General features: G+C 38.6%; 1 protein-coding gene across 6 annotated transcripts in view; it reads right to left on the bottom strand.

The window, feature by feature from the left end:
• The window catches only part of LOC134357872 (triple functional domain protein), a 345138-nt gene that overhangs the window by 165541 nt on the left and 160312 nt on the right, over nt 1-19285 (bottom strand). For 4 of the 6 annotated variants that reach the window (XM_063069603.1, XM_063069602.1, XM_063069598.1 and 1 more), the window contains exons 11-16: nt 8696-8887; nt 7697-7866; nt 6632-6827; nt 2365-2560; nt 1479-1645; nt 774-893 (exon numbers count right to left, since the gene is read on the bottom strand). In XM_063069603.1, the coding sequence (XP_062925673.1) occupies nt 774-893; nt 1479-1645; nt 2365-2560; nt 6632-6827; nt 7697-7866; nt 8696-8887 (1041 nt within the window). The remainder of the gene's footprint in view (nt 1-773; nt 894-1478; nt 1646-2364; nt 2561-6631; nt 6828-7696; nt 7867-8695; nt 8888-19285) is intronic. The other 2 variants (XM_063069599.1, XM_063069601.1) reach the window with 1 other exon arrangement.

Below are 19285 nucleotides of genomic sequence, written 5' to 3'. Positions count from 1 at the left end.
CGCAATTGCAGTATTTCCTTGTGAAATAGAGACTTAAAGGAACAAAGGTTGAAAAGCATATCATTCTAAATCATAGCATGCTACCAGCCCAGATCACACAGGGAGATATTGATCTTTTATATGCATAACTGCCAAACTTGGGAGCAGTGGGGGAATTAAGCAGATATGAGAAGGTGTAGTCATTTACAAGGGAAAAATATAATGATCCTTTTGAACTGAAAGTTAAGGCACAAGTGATGGAAGGGCTATAAACAGGATTAGGACAAATTTTAGAGAACTAGGGTGTGCACACAGAAGCAAACTGTAGTCTGAGAGCTTCTGGTTGGAAAAGTTATTTCTGGAGCAAACAAAGTACAAAATTGGGCCTGAATGCATTAAATAGGGGCCGAGGTAGGCAATATTACAGAAGTGGTGGTAGATAATTAACGACTTACGTTATATTGTAGAATAGACTTTTCAATGACTTCTTGCCTTACTACCATAACATGTGGAGCATATTAGCTTTCCTCACAATTTTTCAGGCATTTCTGAGCCAACTATTGTCATGAAAGGTCAACTTTCAGATATGACCTTCTGAAAAAAGCTCATCTTGAGAGCCTTAAATGTTCTTTTGGTGTGACAGACTTCACCCCAGGAAACTATATAATGATACTTTATACCATAAAAATAAATTACAGCTTAAGTATCAGATCTTAGCTAGCAAATCCTTCAAGTCATAGTGACATTGTTCACCAGCATAGTAATAACAAATGATAGATAGAAACTTGTCCTACCTCAATTGCATGTTGGAACTGCTCATGCTCACGCTGGAGCTGCTCAGCTTCCTGAAGTGAGCTAGCAGTAATAAGGCCGGCATTTAGCATGGATTCTCCATTCCGAATCCAGCCCAGTACCTGTAACAAAAGCAAGGATGCAAACTAATAACACACACTAAATCTTCAAATATGAGAAGAACTGCTACTAAGGAGAAGCAGGTGGAGGGGTTCTGAAAGGGAATTTCATACCTTGGACCTTCATGGCTAAATACATTCCTACCAAAGGTGAAAGGTTAATATTGGCTACTTCCAATATTTACAAATAAATTTTGAATTAGTTCTTTATACTTAATACAAGGATGATCACTTAACTTTCACACAAAATAAAAGCTACCAAAAGTTACAGCTGAGGGTACCCATCCGCCATGTTTCCCCATTCCCACCCCAACCAATTTCACTGTCATTACTTACAGGGTCGTGTGTTAAGTCCAGCCCAGTTTGTTGCACAAATAAATATAAATGCAACTCTAATAAAGTTTAACAATTAATGTGTTCTATTGCCTACGCTGCTAACTGTTGGATGTAACAATTTATTATTGCTCCATCAACTACATCAAGTATTACTAACTACTAACCCTCATCTTACATAAATTCACTACTTATGCATACTACGTAAGTTGATTCTCATATTCGTATACAATCATCAAACCACTGAATATTAACCTGTTTCACTTCGGCCTGTAAGTGCCTGAGTTGCACGCACTGCTCCAAGTGTCGACGATGTTGTTCTGCGGTCAGGTCCAGCTCCTGTTGCTTCTCATGTAGAAATTCTAGAAGGTCTTGTACACGAGTTGCCATGTCAACATCTCTGTCACAGGTTAACTCAACACCTAAAAGGTAACAGCAAATCCTAAAGATAACTTTATACTTCTGTCTCCAAAAATCCGCCTTCTGGAAGTATTGGCTCTTAATTCCTCGCTTTGTTCCTTACTTTCTTCAAAAAACAAATGTTTAAGTTTTTCCTATCACAAACAAGAAGAGTGTACAGTCTAATTGCTTCTAGGTTTATGATAGTGAATTTTGAGCCGGTGTTAACAACTTTATTTGTTACCCTTTATCATTCTGAGACAGGGAAGAAGCAACATCCACGCTTTCAATATAGTAAATTACTTTTAATTAACTATTGTGTAATCTAAAATTAATGTTTGAACTCTCTACCAAACTCTTTTCTCTAATGATGAAGCCCATCTTTGCCCTTTTCCCTGCTCGGTCAGAATCTGCAACAGACACCTGACCTTAAGTAAAAGTTCTGATCCAATATCTTTCCATTCCCAATCCACCTACTCCACAATTGTCTCTTCAGGCATCTCTGAGCTAGCCTCAGATGGACTGCTGCCAAAATCTTCATTCATTCTTTTGTCACCTCCAGATTTAATTATTCCAGTCATCAGTCTTCCAGTCTGCGCCCGAGCCATTTAAAATTTTTAACAGTGATTGCTGTTCCCACCAAAAGCTATTCAATTGAAATCACCTGTCACTGTGGTCACAACTTAGACCCTTTATCCTTTATAGATCCTGGAAGGATGTGATTGAAATGAATAAAGCATACCTGAGGCTTGTACTTCATTCACGTACTGGAGTAATTCCTGTCCCTGGTGGATGACATCAAAGGTCAAGTTGTTCATTGTTAGGGATTTATCAGCATGGTGCTGTAACCTCTGTTCAGCAAGGGTCAGGTCCTCGGTATCAAAATCATTCATCTGCTGAGAGAGCTCATCGCCCCAAGATTCAAGGTCTGAAATAATCTGAAAGAAGCAAGCATTTTATTTTATGGAAAGCTATGCTAAGATACTGCAGATTTCTACCTTAGTATGGCAAGAGAATTTCCAATGTGATGAACATCAATTTGTTATAGCTTAGCAACAAAACACACTGGCTTCTATAAGATGCTAACACAAGATTTAAAAAATAATCTACCACTATGAACAAGGCAGGCTAAAGAATCCAGTGAATCAAAACACAATCTTGTGGCAGAAAGGGAGAAAAGCTGCAAAATTCAACTCAACAAGAAAGTAATTAGTACAAAATACAATTTTCATTTGACTAGCTTCACAAGATAAGCAGACCAAAATACATTAGAAACTAGCAATCCTCAGCTGAAAGTTTCATTTAAACTAAAGATCAATGTTAAGATTCTCAGTCATTTAAGAAATGCTGAATTTTCAAAACCTCTGCATTGTCTCACTTGAGGGGGCATTATTAAAAGGCAGAACCAACATTTTTTATAAACTACCACAATCCCACAACATAAGCCACAGTTCAAGAGAACCAGTTTTAATTCCAAGGGTGGCCTCCAGGAAGATGATTCCTGTCATAAGATGTGCAAACAAGATGTAGTTAATTGTATACATAGTGTTCATAGGCTAACTGGTAAACCTGTAGTAAAACTGTGACCCTTTCCTCGGTACTTCCTCAAATTAATTTGGGAATACTGTACAGAAAATACCCAAGTATAAGAGTCTTCATTTTTTTTAAAACTTGCTACCGAGATGGTAACCTGACAGCAATTCAACCAGTTATCCTTATACCCGAAAAACATCCAATCATATCAAATCAGTTTCAGGCCAAATATTCCACATCATAGCTTTCTGCTAAAATACTTAGGTTAAATTATTATTGTCTAAATGGCATCACCACTCTATTGATTATTTTTGTTATCTCATTATTATTTATTATTTTCTAAATACACGTGGCACTCACATGTAAATATCTCCCTCCTCTGATCATTACCAATGAACTTCATAATCATCTGCTTACACAAACAAACCATCCCAGAACAATTCCACACTTAGACATTCCTACCAGTGAACTATACCAAAATTCTAACAGCCCAGTGTTCTGTAAAATAAGTCACTTGTGATTTAGGTTACTTCTGTATCTACGTCTTGCTAACTGGTATATTTTTCACAGCCAATGTGAATTAATTTAGTGATATTACAGTGTTGTTCCACAGGACAATGCAACTGAAATTAAGTCAAGTCAAGTTTATTGTCATTTCGTCCATAAGCTGCTGGTACAGGACCCTGGTGCTACATAAACAACACAAAACTACACTAGACTATGTGAGAGAGCACAAGGCTACACTAGACTACATAAAACAACATAAAAACTGCACTAGACTACAGACCCGCACAGGACTACATAAAGTGCACAAGACAGTGCAGGGCAGTACAATAATGAATAAACAAGACAATAGGCACAGTAGAGGATGTAGTACAATATAATAATAAATGATGTAGATGTCAGTCTAGACTCTGAGTGTTCAGAAGAAACCTGAGAAACTAACTTGCAACCTCTCTTGTTTCTTGTCATTTACATTACTCTTAGACACTGTTAATAACTAATAAGCTAAAATGTGACAATATTCAATTCTTCCTTCAGCCGTTGGGCACGTGGTCAAGTGGTTAAGGCGTTTGTCTAGTGATCTGAAGGTCGCTAGTTTGAGCCTCAGCTATGGCAGCGTGTTTGTGTCCTTGAGCAAGGCATTTAACCACACATTGCTCTAGTGTCTGTGCAAGGTGTGGTGCCCCACACAAACTTCCAATCTGCATCTCGTAAGGCATGAAAACGCCCAATGCAGGCCTCTCACGGTCTGAGTCGACATTCTCCCCCTCCCCCCTCCAGCTATCTTTTCACCCCTGCTTGAAATATTAACTTCTGTGCGGTATCGTTCTTAAATAAGATGGTGAAGCCAGCTACTTCCCTCATGGACAGATCTCCCCACCATCTTGGACACAGACAAGAGTCAACGGCTTAAGAACGCAGCCTTCACAACTAGTCCCCTCTCTCTGTTAGATCAACAGTATGATAGATTTTCAACAGACCAAACCAAGATGAAGACAAAAGAACATTCAAGACATATCAAGTAAATGATAATAGAGAAACACAAGTCTGGGAAAGGGTACAAGACCATCTCAAAGGCACCGAACATATTTTGGAGCTCAGTGCAGTCCATCATGAAAAAGTAGAAAAAAATAACAAACAACAGCCACATTGCCTTGGTCAGGTTACCCCTCTAAACTTAGTCACCAGAGAAGAATGGTACTTGTAAGAGAGGCTACTACAATGCCAACAATCACTCTGAGTGAGTTGCAGAAGTCAGTGGCTGCAACTGGAGATAGTTCGTGGCTCCACAATCTCTCAGGCCTTGCACAAAAAGGGTATTTATGGAAGAGTGGCTAGGAAGAAGCCCTGGCTAAGAAAAAAAAAAGCATATTCTTGCCTTTAAAGACTTTGAAAGTGTCACTTAGAAGATACCGTAAAGATGTGGAAAAAGATCTTGTGGTCAGATTAGACTAAAATGGAACTTTATGAGGTCCATGTGGTGTAAATTTAATACTGTGCATCAGCCAGGTAACACCATCTCTACTGTAAAGTATAATGGAGGTAACATCATGCTATGGAGTTGCTTTTCAGCAGCAGGGACAGAAAATCTGGGTAGGATTGATGGGAAGATGATTGTTGCTAAATACAGCTAGATCCAGGATAAAAACCTGTTAGACTCTGTCAGAAAGCTTAAATGGGGGAGTAAGTTTGTCTTTCAGCAGGACAATGACTCAAAGCACACTGCCACAGCAACCATGGAGTGGCTTCAAATAAAGAAAATTGATGTCCTTGAGTGGACCAATCAAAGTACTGATCTTAACCCGACTGAACATCTCTGACAAGACCTTGATTGCTGTCCATTGCCACTCCCCAACTAACTTGGCACAGCTTAAACAAGTTTACAAAGAGCAATCGGCAAGTCTTGTTCCATCACATTGTGCAAAGTTAATAGCAATTTATCCAAAAAAGAGGTAATATCTGCGGGAGGTGGTTCAACTAAGTACTAAGAAAAGGGGGATGAATACTTCTGAACTGCTGACATTTCAGTTTTTGAATTTGTAGTTTTTCATACTTTACAATTTTCCCCGTTTTTAGGGCTCTACTGTGGGAAAAAAAAGGTGCATGTGATCCACAAATAAAAATTCTCAGTTAAACTGACGAAAATCCCTGATTGTAATACTCATTTATATGAACAGATGATTGCGGCCTGAATACTTTTATGTATGTATTTAATGTTTGTCATGTTTGTAATGTACGCTGCTGCTGCAAAAAGCTAACCTTCACTGTATTTATACCCTTCAGCCAACAATGTTGTACTGACCTATATAAACCTACTCGACAATCAATCTAACCTTTCTTTCCTACACAACCCATCACTCTCCATTTTTACTTAGATCCATGAGGCTACCTAAGAATCTTTTAAATATACTTGTGTATTAGCCTCCACCACCACCCCAGCAGTGCATTCCAGGCATCTAAAACTCTCTGTGTAAAAAGAACCTACCTCTGAAATCTGCACATAAAGAATTTAACCTCTAGATTGGCATTCAACTAAACTTGCAGGATTGCCAGTTTGATGTAAAATCAATTCAAAATAACTTGAGTACTTTATGGTGAGAGTTACTGCAATCTTACATAAGGGAATTCTTATATAATTGGTGTAAATAGCCAGTGATAACAGCGGAAGCTGCTAGTACAATGCCAAAATTGTGACAAGCCACCTGCTTCTGATTGTGGAAGATGCCAGATAAAGTATAGTAAACGCAACACACACAAAATGCTGGAGTAACTCAGTGCTTCAGGCAGCATTTAAGGAAAGGAATACACAGTCAATGCTTCAGGCCAAGACCCTACAACAGCACTCTAGATAAAAGTAAATGCAATTTACTTTCTCACAGAGAAGGAATAACTAAACCAAAGACCCAATAGCATGGAATTAGTTTCCCCAAGGATGACAGAGATCAATGAGTTAAACAAATGTTTTAACAAACCTCTCTGCTGTTGACACCTACGTCTATTGCATCCCGTTCAAATACTCTGAGCTGAAGGAAAAGATCCAGTTTGATCTTGCGCTCTTGAAACAGATCTTCCATTTGACCCTGGGCTTCATCGAGCTGTTGAAGAACACCTTCTATGTGATTAATAGAGCTGTTGTGTGGCGTCTTGTTGCTTGAAATGGCAGAATCCCTATTAACAAAATAGAATATACTACATGAGGCAGATAGATGCACAATGACTAAGCTTTTGTTTTGGGGCAAAAATCTTTAAATATTTTGGAGATGCTGTAACTTAACAGATTTTCCATTTGGTACATCAATTCCCCTCTTCTGAGTTTGGGATAAGTGATTCTTTTCTGTGCCTGTGAATTGCAGGCACAGAATCCTGGTTTGCAAATAGCATGGCTGAGTTCGTCAAGGTATTTATTTTGCAGATGTCACATACTCCTTGTGATGGAGAAAATACTGATTTCCCTCATATTTTTCCACATCACATTAACATCTTCAAATTTTGAAAATAATTGTATCCATTGCCTTTCTACAATTGAGCTGTTGATTTGATTCTATTGTTTTGTTCCATTATTTCTAATACGGTGAAAATTATTTCATTTCCTGCATTAATGATGGAAGGTGATCTAATATTAGATTTTCATATTAAATGAAAGGTGACTTAATTTAAGTCAATTACTCAGAAAATTATTTGGATTTTATTATTAACTTCTTTTGCATCAAAGCTTCAAGCAGACCATCATAAGAAAAAAATCCATTTGTTTATTATATTTAAGTTCAATAAGAATATAAAAGGTGGATTTTTATTGTTCCTTACCTAATGATGATATTGGGAAATTGCCATCTTTCAGCATTATTTTCAAGCTTAAATAACTCTAATAGCTAAATTAAATGACAATAAAGTAGGTGTGATTTCTTTCAGTCATCTGTATCCTGCCACTAAAACAGGAGAGAGTAGAGCTGTGGAAATGAATGCTAAATTTCTAAAGCATTCAAACCAAAGGAAATAACAACAAAAGACAAAAAAAAACTAACAACCATTTTACCAACCTCAACTGTTGGATTAGGGCCTCCCCTTCTTTGATGACATTTACTGTTACTTGGAGGGTTGTCTGCTGCTGTTGCCCAAACCGCTTTATCAAGTCCTGCACTGCCTCCACGGATTCGGCATACACATCATCAAGGAGTTCCTTCTGTAAATCCTCCAACCACGTCCAGAGCTGCAAATGTCAGTAACAAATACATTAACAAAACCAAAGATAATAAAAACCTCTGACTGAGAAGTTTGAACTTTCCTGCTTGAAGTTTTCCCATCCCAAACAAGGGCAGCACATACTGTGTGGGGTCATTATCTTGCTATACTTTCTGCATTTCTAGCAGCCACTAACCAAGTTTTGGGAGATGGCTAGTCATAATTATTGCAAGGTGATCTTCTGAGGACCATGCAAGGTTCTTTTTATTGATTACAACATTCAATCAAAAGGGCAAAATGTCCTATTTACTAGGGGGAATTAAATAAGCAACCCATTATCACAAAGAGCTTCTGAACTCCTAATACTCTGAAGGCAAACTCTTACAATCAAGTTGCCTTTTCAACACATGCCTGGTGTAGAGCCTCTCCCTTCCCCAATTCAACTAAAGAGGATAAAGTTCAGAGTTCATAATCCAGATTGAGATTTAATACCAAAACAAGTGTCCAGTAAGGTAAATTTCCTGCCCAAATGTCTACTCTACAAGGTGTTAGTACTGAACTGATTTTCATGGTTCCAAAATATGCATCATGTCAAGAACTTTCATGGTAGACACCATTAACCCTTACCTGCAAACAGGCTTGGGATCTATCAATCACTCATTCAGCAGAGCCATATTGCTAATCAGCTTAAAATGCTGTTTAAGATCTGAGTTAGCAGAATTGGACACAGTTTCCCAACTGCTATAAATGCCAATCTATCCGCAAAACTTCAAAGCTAGTTCGATATTTCTGACAGGAATCATTGACTGGAATATATGAAATATGAATCACTAACAAAGGATAAATTGACTTCTTACCTCTTTGACATGTGTATGAAAAGAGACCGACATATCCAATAAAATTTTCCTCTGTTCAACTCTTCGCACAAAGTCCTGAATTCGATCTTCCAGTTGATGGGCTGCCTGGTAAATTTCCTCAGGGTCACACTCTCCGGTCTGAGCCAACTGCTCTGCTGCTTCCAGGAGTTTATCTGCATTAGTATATGTGTTCTAAAGAAGAAAAGAATGTTTCTATATTTCCTGCTATCATAGAGCTGAACTTTGTGATATACTATACATGGAATACTGGTAAGTTTATTCAGATCAATTAATCTGCTGCAACAAATTGGTTGTTTAAGAGACCTGGGAAGTATCTGAAACATCAAAGTTTTCGTATGAAAACCAACAGGTTATCTTCTCATTTTAATAATGGGTGAATGTTACGTTTTCAAATGCTGTTACTTTACAGAACAACAGTTTCAATCTGCATAGTATGCTAAGTAATTTAAATCAAATATGTTTAGCTGATACCTATTGAAGTTGCTGGATGATTGGGTGAGATGCATTATTAGTCGTGTAATGAAATGTGCCTCTGGCACCCTATATACACACAGCTTATATGTTAATGCATAAGGTATGAGTGTGCATGTGTGAACGCACGAGCACACAATTGTTAATGAGGGCATATCTGAGAGTGAGTGTTGGATTGTCAGTGCATGAATACAAATGAGCGTGACACAGTGTGCACATGTATGGCAGAAAGACTCATCTTGAGAAAACGCGCGCATGGGAAATAGCTCAAGTATACATGCAACAGGCAAAAGACAGAACAACCTGTAATTAATTCATCAAGGGCTGCCTAGTAAAGGATATAGGTGACCCCTGTAGTATAGGAGGGGCTGGGTTCTGACAACGTGGGTTACTGCTGTTCTATTGCAACTTTCTGTAACATAACACCTGCTTCATCTGTGCAAATGTCAAGAAATGTGAGTTGAAAAAATCAGTTCTGTTGATTTACTTACACTTCAAGTTTCTGAGTAGTGACTTATGAATTCTGTAAGAGTGAATTTATTTAACCTAAAATGCTGTAAGGCAAGAACTGCCTGTACACACTTTATATTTGGAAATTATTCCTAAAAAAAATCTATATGAAAGAAAATAGGTTTTTTATGACGCTACTTAGCACATATAATATTGATAATTTAAAAAACTCTCAAAAATACATGGTAGCTTCTTTAAATTTGCTTTGTATATACAGTTTTGTGCAAAAGTCTTAGGCACATATATATAGCTAGGGTGCCTAAGACTTTTACACAGTATTGTAGTAATTCTACGCACTGCACTGTACTGCTGTCACAAACAAAAAACAAATTTCATGATATTTGTGAGTGATGATTAACCTGATTCTGATATAGTTCTCTATTATGGACTGTGAGTTGAAAGTGGGCAGGGAGAGGGGATTCATGGTTGGGGAAAGGAGAGGGGAGGGAGTGGGCAGCACCAAAAAGACATTCTGCAATGATTAATAAACCAACTGTCAGAATCAAATGAGCTTGCTTGGTGTCTCGGGGCTGGCTGTGCCTACATCCATGCCATCCCCTGCCTCTGGTAGTCCTTCACTTCTACCTGTCCCACACCCCTCCCACAGTGCTCCACCCTCACCATTCCCAACATCCTTTGCTCCCGTTAGATTTACAAACTTGCTCTCTGCTCCACATTGACAAATTCAGTACTGTGCAAAAGTTTTATGCACCCTAGTATATGTATATGTATATGTGCCTAAGACTTTTGCACAGTACTGTGCATTCACTATCATAAACAAACATCTGGAACTGAAAATCATTAGTCACTGGTGATGCACTAATAGTGGGAATCTGCACTAACATTTGCAGTGATGATACATAGTATGCTTGGAAATCAAATCTCTAAGATATTAAGAAGTTATTAATGCAACACCAGTCCACATCATTAACACTGAGAGTTTATGGAGCAAAATATTAGACCAAGAACATAGAAACTGACAGTGTAAATTCCTATACTGTCTGTTATTACATAGATTTCACAAATCTGGCAACTTGTGGGCTAGCCGAAACAAAATATAAACCTTGCTACATTTCTGTTAACCACAAGAGAGTCTGCAGATGTTGGAAATCTTCAGCAACAAGTTGCTGGAGGAACTCAGCAAGTCAGGCTATGGAGTCTATGGAGGGAATAAGCCGTCCATGTTCTTTTAAGCAGCTTTTGATTTTCTACTGTTCTTCCCATCCCTACTCTATTCAAATACAAATGATACTGGTGCCCCATTGCCTGCTTGAGTCCTACTAATCTGCTCAATCTAAATAATGAATCCCATTAAATTCTTATACTGGAAAAAGATCAACTGTCCCCACGTCACAGTCTTTAATCACTCTCTTATAATCCTTGAACACCTTTTCAAATATTAACTGATTTAAGTTTGTGTGTTTGAATGTTCATTCTTCTGCTGAACATCAAAGAGTCTGATTTTATAAGAAGGATTGATAGAACAGTCAAAAACAAATGCAAGTTGATAAGGGAAAGGTAATATTGATTTCTAAACATTGAGTAAAAAAGGGATTTTTTAAAATCCTTGCATGTGTACAGCATCTTCTACATCCCCTTTGGAACATTTGTAAATGCTTTAAACTCCAATGCTGTCAAGTGTCAGCTGAGCAGGAGTTACAGAACTCAATAGTTGTGCTATCATCAAACTGATTGAAGAGTCCATCAAATTAACTAATTCTCACAGACAGAATAAAAGGAATTAACTGCTAATTAACTTTAAAAATATCATTTACAATACAATGAATCATTGAAAACAAATGAAAACTAAAATCTCATAAATAATCTGAAATTATAAATTGTTGAAACATTCATGAAGTTATAATAAATTTATATAGAATTAGTTTCTTTTGATGCCAGATATTGAGCTCTAGTTTTAAATTTAAAGATTAAGCTTTATTTGTCAAATGTACATTGAAACATCAAAACAGTGAAACGCCATTTTGTGCCAATACTTAACACAGTCCGAGGTTGTGCTGCGGGCAGCCCGCAAGTGTTGCCATGCTTCTGGCACCAACACAGGCTGCCCCCAATTTACTAACCCTAACCTGCATGCCTTTGGAATGTGGAAGGAAACTGGAGCACCTGAAGGAAACCCACACAGTCACAGGGAGAACGTACAAACTCCTTACAGTCAGCAGCAGGAATTGAACCCCGATTGCTGGTGCTGTAAGGCGTCATGCTAACAGCTTCACTACCAGACATTCCATCTCTCCCGGAAGTTCGGGGATTCTCCTGCATATTAATAGTGGCTCCCTGATGCCCACAAATTATATACAATGTCCCGGAATGCAATGTGTGTGTGTGTGTGTGTGTGTGTGTGTGTGTGTGTGAGAGAGAGAGAGAGAGAGAGAGAGAGAGAGAAAAAACGAACGTGCCATGGGAGAGTGTTCCAAAAAAAGAAAATATAAAACGTACGTCACCCCAGACTACACTAAAGTGTACTCCTGCCTAATAGGGGTCAAAATAATGACAGTGTTGCTTGCTGCACTGTTTGCAACAGTGACTTTTCTGTTGCCCATGGTGGGTTAAGACTGTAAAAGACATGTTGAGATGAGTTTAACAGGTGTTATTCGTTCATTAGCATAGCTAACATTATTTAAACTAGCTCGCTAGCTGCTAAGGAGCTACTCTATTGCAGAAATCCCACCTCTCCCGGAAGTTCCGGGAGTCTCCTGCAAATTGATAGTGCTACCTCCCTGAAATGAGTTTTTGCAGGGTGGGATGTCTGCACTACCATGCCAATGTTCAGCGAGAATGATGACTCAGAAGACCATTTAAAAATGCACAAATGAGTAAGAACATTTTTCAGTGAATTTCACTGCAGGAATAACTTGTACATGGCAAAATAACATGTAATTTCAAGTGAAAAACACTGCAAATGGCCTGATGGAAACCTGGAACTCCCACATGAAACATTCCTGCATGGATACTTTAAATACAGCGCATTTTGATTGCTTAATTTAAATTGGACTGTTTTTAAAAAACAAGAGAGGGTACCAGGGCAAAATCTTCACTTGACTTTAAGGATTTTGGTCTACCTTGCTTATCATCAGACTGATGGGGAGGAATTGTGTGAGTTAGGTGAGAAGCTTTGGTTCAGTTTTGTGTTTGGGATATAAAACACCATTTGCAAACAAAACAGAGTGCTTGATTCTGCAGTGTATGCTTCGAGCAGCAGGTGCTAATTTTCTAAGAAAATATACAGAAAACACAATGTTCTCTCTGGAGTTGTTGACTGATTTATGGTGTATTTCCAGCTTTTGCCATTTTTGTTTCCATTTTCTGGCACATGCTGTTTGTTTTTTCTCTCTACCGAGCAGAATTGTGTCACTTATCAGAGTTTATGTTTCAACATAGGAAAAGAACTTCACAGCTTAAACTACAGAATACTCTTGCTGAGAGCAACTATACTGATCAACAAAGTACCCATTTGTAATTGAATAAAAACTGAGCTTTGGCAAAGACATAGTCAATTCCTTGCGACACTCACAAGTCACCAAATTAACATATAACATCAATCAGATGTAATCACTGCATGATACTCAGTTATCCTCAAACAAAATGTGAAATCTAGACGAAATTCAGTTTTCCAAATAAACATGGCAGAATGAAATTTGACAGGAACAGGAAAAAAGAAAAGGAAAAAATGCAAAAGCCAGGGATTGAATGGAAACAGAATAAGCCTGAATAGCATACCAATATCAAAGAAACAGGAAAAAATCTTTCTTAGTTTGTGACATTTTCTACTTTTTGTCAAAATTAAATTTTTTTGACATCAACTAGTGGTTAATCAAAATACAAATTTATGTTAAGCAAATTACAGGCATCTGTTTCAATAACCTAAGCCCAACATCCATTAGGTGGTGCTGTACTAATAAAGCAACTTCTTCAGAAACAGCAAATGCTAAACTTGGCTGCAGAAAAGATTTCCAAATGCTTTATGTCAGCGCCCAGTCGAGAGCTCTGTAAGATGCCAGGCAGAATCTGGCGAAGAGTTGTGCAAGAAATTCATGGTAGCCTCACATCAGAGAATTATCAGCTGACATAAAATTGAGAATAGAAGAATTATGGTTTTAGAAATGTAAAGGGTTGTGAATACACAACTATAAAATCTTGATTTAAAACTCAAAACACAAGGAAATCTGCAGATGATGGAATTTCAAGCAACACACATAAAAGTTGCTGGTGAACGCAGCAGGCCAGGTAGCATCTCTAGGAAGAGGTACAGTCGACGTTTTGGGCCGAGACCCTTCATCAGGACTAACTGAAAGAAGAGCTAGTAAGAGATTTGAAAGTGGGAGGGGGAGGGGGAAGATCCGAAATGATAGGAGAAGACAGGAGGGGGAGGGATGGAGCCAAGAGCTGGACAGTACAGTTAGATGTCTAACTGTAAGAACACACATATATAGATTAAAAATAACCAGGTATTCAATCAAACTAAAATTACATAGAACCAGAGCATAATACGACGTAATTTTTACTTGGATAAGCTCAGCTCATCGTAGCTGTTTCATATCCAGTCTTATTCACTTGCTTTTAGTCGTGTAAACCTAAAATTACTTTGTCTTCAAATAATATCCAATACCTTTTTGAAAGCTAACACTGAATCCAGTTTTACTATTATTTCAGTAGGACATTCCAAATCAAAATCATGTGAGCATAATTATTTTATTTTCATTACAATTTATTTTTAAGCTAAAAACTTTACATCTGCCTCTCTTGATAGCTTATTTCCAAGTTCATAAAAACAGCTATTAATTTTTCAAACAGCAAGGAATTTACATTGACCAACAATTAATTCAATCGATTCTCCTAGAATATTTTTCCTCCTTCAGTATTCATATCTCTCTTCACAAATTCCTGGTTTCACCACTGTGGAAGATGATGTCCGTATGCACTTCAGAATCTCACTGTTAAACTAAAGGAGGTACCTAAAGTTTCAGTCATTGCCTGTCTAAATCTCACAGTACATTCACCATGCATGTACATCTCCACTTGTAACGTTATTTGGAAACACATCGCCAGCTTTCCTGGTGCTAGGTTTTGCTGCTTGCTTCTGTTATCACCACTCCTGAAAACTTCTTTTTCTTCAGCATTTAACCGGTCAAGAAAGCGCCAGCGAACAACACAAGCTTATTGAACCTTTTTGGCCCTCCCCCAGGACCCCAGACACAAGAGATGAGGCGCAGGGTCATCTCAAAACGGCAAGGAAGATTGAAGCATTGAAGTGAATGTGGACAGGGTCAGCGATGGCTCCAAATGGAGGTGTTCAAACCTGGGTCAGTGGTCAGCACTGAGGTGAATCTGGAGGGGGCCACATTTGGACCTGGATCGACATCGTTTGGACCTGGGTCGGTGGTCAGCGTTGAGGTGAATACAGAGGAGGTCAGCAATGGCTCCCAACAGAGACAGTCACCAGACAGATCAGTGTACTCAGCCCTGGATCGACAGTGTCCAGAGTCGGAGCCTGGTCAGCAGCCACTCTTCACAGCACAACTCAGGTTGTACGGCTTTTCTCCTCGTTCGCAGATGAAAAGATGCTCCCAATATTCTGACATTTATGTGATCATTGGACTGTACTTTACATCGGTTTCCTTCAGTTTTTTGCCGTTTTCTTTCTTGTGTGTGTGTGTGGGGGGGAATTTGATGCTACTGTCGCTGTTCTCTTCTGCGAGTGAGGGGGTCGGGCATTGTTATTGTCACTGTTCTTTACAGCAGTTAAGGGGGGGAGGGGTCAGGGATTGTTTTTGCCACTGCTTTCTCTGCAAGTGGGATTGTTACTGCCGCTGTCTTTTTCTGTGGGTGAGGAGGTCAGGATTTTTATTGTCACTTTTTTTCAGCGGAGGTGGGGATTTTGGGATCTGCGTGTGCTGTTTCTTTTTTTTTGTGGGGGTGGGGTGGGGGGAGTTGATGTCCTTTCTTTCATCAACTCCATGTTCTTTCTGTATTTCCTGACTATCTGGAGTTGTTTTCTACATGCATACATTGACAATAAAATGAATATTTGAACCTTTTTATCCAGGTTTTATTGTTCTTATTTCTGCTTTAAATACTCCACAAGTAATGGGAGTACTGCACTGACAGAACTGAAGCTTTGCGTCCAAATCATTTCAACTGTGGGTTGCAATGGTTGGCTAAATCAAAGGGCCACAACAAGCTTCATAGTATTAAAGTTCTTCAGGGTAAATCAGCAGCTTTGATCAATTTTTTGCCAAGCACAGATGAAGAACTTGAAGTTCAGGGTTGTGCTTCTCAAATGTGATTCAAAATATCTGGTCACTACAGTTACATAACAGTGAAGCCCTAATCTTAGCTAAGTTCCTCGTCACAGATGGGAAAAATAACTGCTTTTTACTTTACTTGTAGCCTGGTACTCACACAGCTCCATAGTTACAATATGCCTTTGAATGGCAGTGCAACTTTATGGCTTTTGTTAACTTCTATCTTTATTAGTCTTTCATACGGCTGAGTATTAGATATATTGCTTGTGCTGGCAATATTCTATATCTGTGGCATTTTCTATTCTTGGTCTTCCCACAGTTCATTGTACTTCAGTAAAGGAAGGTGTGCTGCTTCATTCTTGGCGGCTTGCACCAAAATAGTTGCAAGGATTCATACGAATGGCAGCTTAAATGGTATTTGATCAGTGCCTCTTCTCTATTGATTTGGATAATTTTTTTTATTATAAGTTTCACTAATCTAATAGAGTAGTTCTAAGTAATACAGTTTGTTCAGATTTGGTAAGCTTTAGCAAGCTGATGTATATACAAAAAGAAACCTATACATCTGAACTTACTAAAAAAGGTAGTTACAAACGCTGTAAATTAGAAAATGAGTTGGGAAGGGTCGATCAGAAATGATATACCAACAGATTCTAAAACAAATTAGAATAAAGATGTGGAAAGTAATTATTAGATATTACATATTGGACAATCAGGAAAAAAAGAAAACTTTAGTTCTGAAAGACAGCTTCAAAGTATGTGGCCTAAATAACGTTTATAAAATGTGTCGGGTTTAAGGAACAAGAAGGAAGAATGTATAAAAGAATTCAACAGGTAACACAGTAATCTGTTTTTGCAAACTGGAAAATTATCTCAATAGGTAATAAGGAGTACAGAATTATAGAGAATCTGGGAGAAGGGAAGGAGGAACAACACTGATGAATTTGCCTTTATGGTAATGATATAATGAATGTAACAAGCATATAGCTTGTTTTTGATGGTCAATAAAGAACAGAGTGAAAAGCTTGTTTTATTTATTTTATTTAGAGATAGAGCACAGTAACAGGCTCTTCTGGCCCAAAGAACCTGCACCGCCCAATTACACCCATGTGACCAATAAACCTTGCAACCTACCTATCTTTGGAATGTGGGGGGAAACAAACGTGGTCTCAGGAAGAACGTACAGACCCCTTATAGACAGTGGTGGAACTGAACTGGGTCACTGACACTGTAATAACGTCATGCTAAGCACTGCACTACCATGCCATCCCTGTTCTGTTAACAGTATAGTGGCAATTTATGTTCATAAAGAGATTGTTGTGTGAAAAAGTTTCTGTGGTTTCAGTGATACATTTCAACTTACATATAGATTGGAATAAACAAACAAGCTCCTGTCAAAAAGGTGTGCATGGATACTAGCGTGCTTATAACTTTTTCCAATAGCATATTCTGCCACTTCCCAGCTGCTAACAAAAGCCTATATATAGTTCCCATCTGTCTTAAACCATTTTCTAAGTCTTAGCACAACAAAAGGGGACACTGAAAGCAGAAGAAATGAGGTTATGCTCCAATTTTACATAAAGCCTTGTTCTGACCTCAGCTGCAATAGCGCAGCCATTCTGATCACTAAGCTATATGAAGGATGTGATAGCGCTTGAGAGGGAGGGGGTGCGCCGGAGACTTATAGAGATTTTGCTTGGGGTAGAGCAGTTCACTTATGAAGAGAAGCCAGGTCTTGTCTCCCTATTGTAGCGGTTAAGGAGGAACATATAAAATGATAAGGTGACATCTATTATCAATAGGGTAGACTGCAGATAACTTCTCTCCACGAGGGGTAGTGACGCTGGAGAACATCTGCTTAGGAGGAGTGGGAAGAGATTCTGAGAAGCTATGAGGAGGACCTTCTTTACCCAGGGAAGCAAGTACATATGTATAAGGGTGACACAGTAGAACAGCAGGTAGCACACTGCTTTGCAGCGCCAACTGTACGATCAAGTTCAACTCCCACCAGTGCCGGTATGGAGTTTGCAGGGTCAGTGAGTTGTGGGCATGTAACGTTGGTGCCAGAAGGCCTTACCCAATGATGTGACAACACTTGTGGGCTGCCTCCAGCACATCTCGGACTGTTGTTCACTGACGCAAAACGACACATTTCACAGTATGTTTCAATGTACATATAACAAATAAAGTAATCTTTTTAAAAAAATCTCTAAAAAGAATTTATGTGCTGGAATATATTTCCTGGGAGATTGGTTGAAGGACGGTTGCTAACAGCATTTACTATAAGAATTGTTTACATGAAGACTTGAGTTGCACCAACCCAGCACCAACAGTTAAAGGTGACTTTCAAAGAATTTTAATCTTCCATGTCAGTTCTGTATAACCTCTTGGGAAGTGATGTTCTGAAGTACATGGTGCATAAAAGCATCATACATGTTAGGTTCATAAATCCTAGGTTTGCTGCATCTGTTTATACATCAGAATCAGGTTTATTAACTGCTCCAAAACATTTAATTGTAGATTATGTGCTTAACAACCTAGAGCTTTCATAAAGTGAAATTTGTTGTTCTATGGCAACAGTACAGTGGTCGGGTGGAAATACATTTCTACCAAAGGAGGTATAAGGCGCTCCTTCCCTCTGCTAGCCTTGGGCAAGGTGTAACACTTGCTTAGCCCTCCGATCAGGGTCACATGAAGCCATGGGAGCAGGTGGTGGATGGTCATATGAGAGGCTGTTGTATATCACAAGTCCTGGTTATGCAACCACTGATGCCGGGTAGAAAATCTCTGAAGAGCATTAATAAGGGCTGGGGTCAATCATTGTGTAAAGACACTGCCCAGAAGAAGGTTATGGCAAACCACTTCTGCAGAAAAACCTGCCAAGAACAATCATGGTCAATTGACCATGACCACCCATGTCATACTGACACAGCTCATAATGATGACAGTGCAATACACTAAAAAAAATACAACTTGCAAAATATATATTTTTTAAATAATTAATGTGAACGAAGAGCAAAATAGTGAGAAAGTATTTATGAAATCCGATGACAGAGTGGAAGAAGCTGTTCCAAAAATATTGAGTGTGTGGTTAACATGCACATCATCAGTAGCATTGTCCAGAATGGGGGATTTTGCTGTGAAATTCCCACCATGATACTTCAATTAATGAGACCAAGTTGCCCCAGTAACAGACTGGGGTTTGAGAAAGAAATCATGTGCTTGTGATGACTGATGAGGATTGTATCATTGGATGTAGATTGGGATTTATGGGAAAATGGGTAAGGCCTGCAATAAACAAAGATGGGTTTGCAGAAAGATATTT

This window comes from Mobula hypostoma, chromosome 17 (genome assembly GCF_963921235.1).
Source record: "Mobula hypostoma chromosome 17, sMobHyp1.1, whole genome shotgun sequence".
Lineage (NCBI taxonomy): Eukaryota > Metazoa > Chordata > Chondrichthyes > Myliobatiformes > Myliobatidae > Mobula > Mobula hypostoma.
Note: the sequence above shows the minus strand (reverse complement) of the source record. Positions and strands in the feature narration are given on the sequence as shown.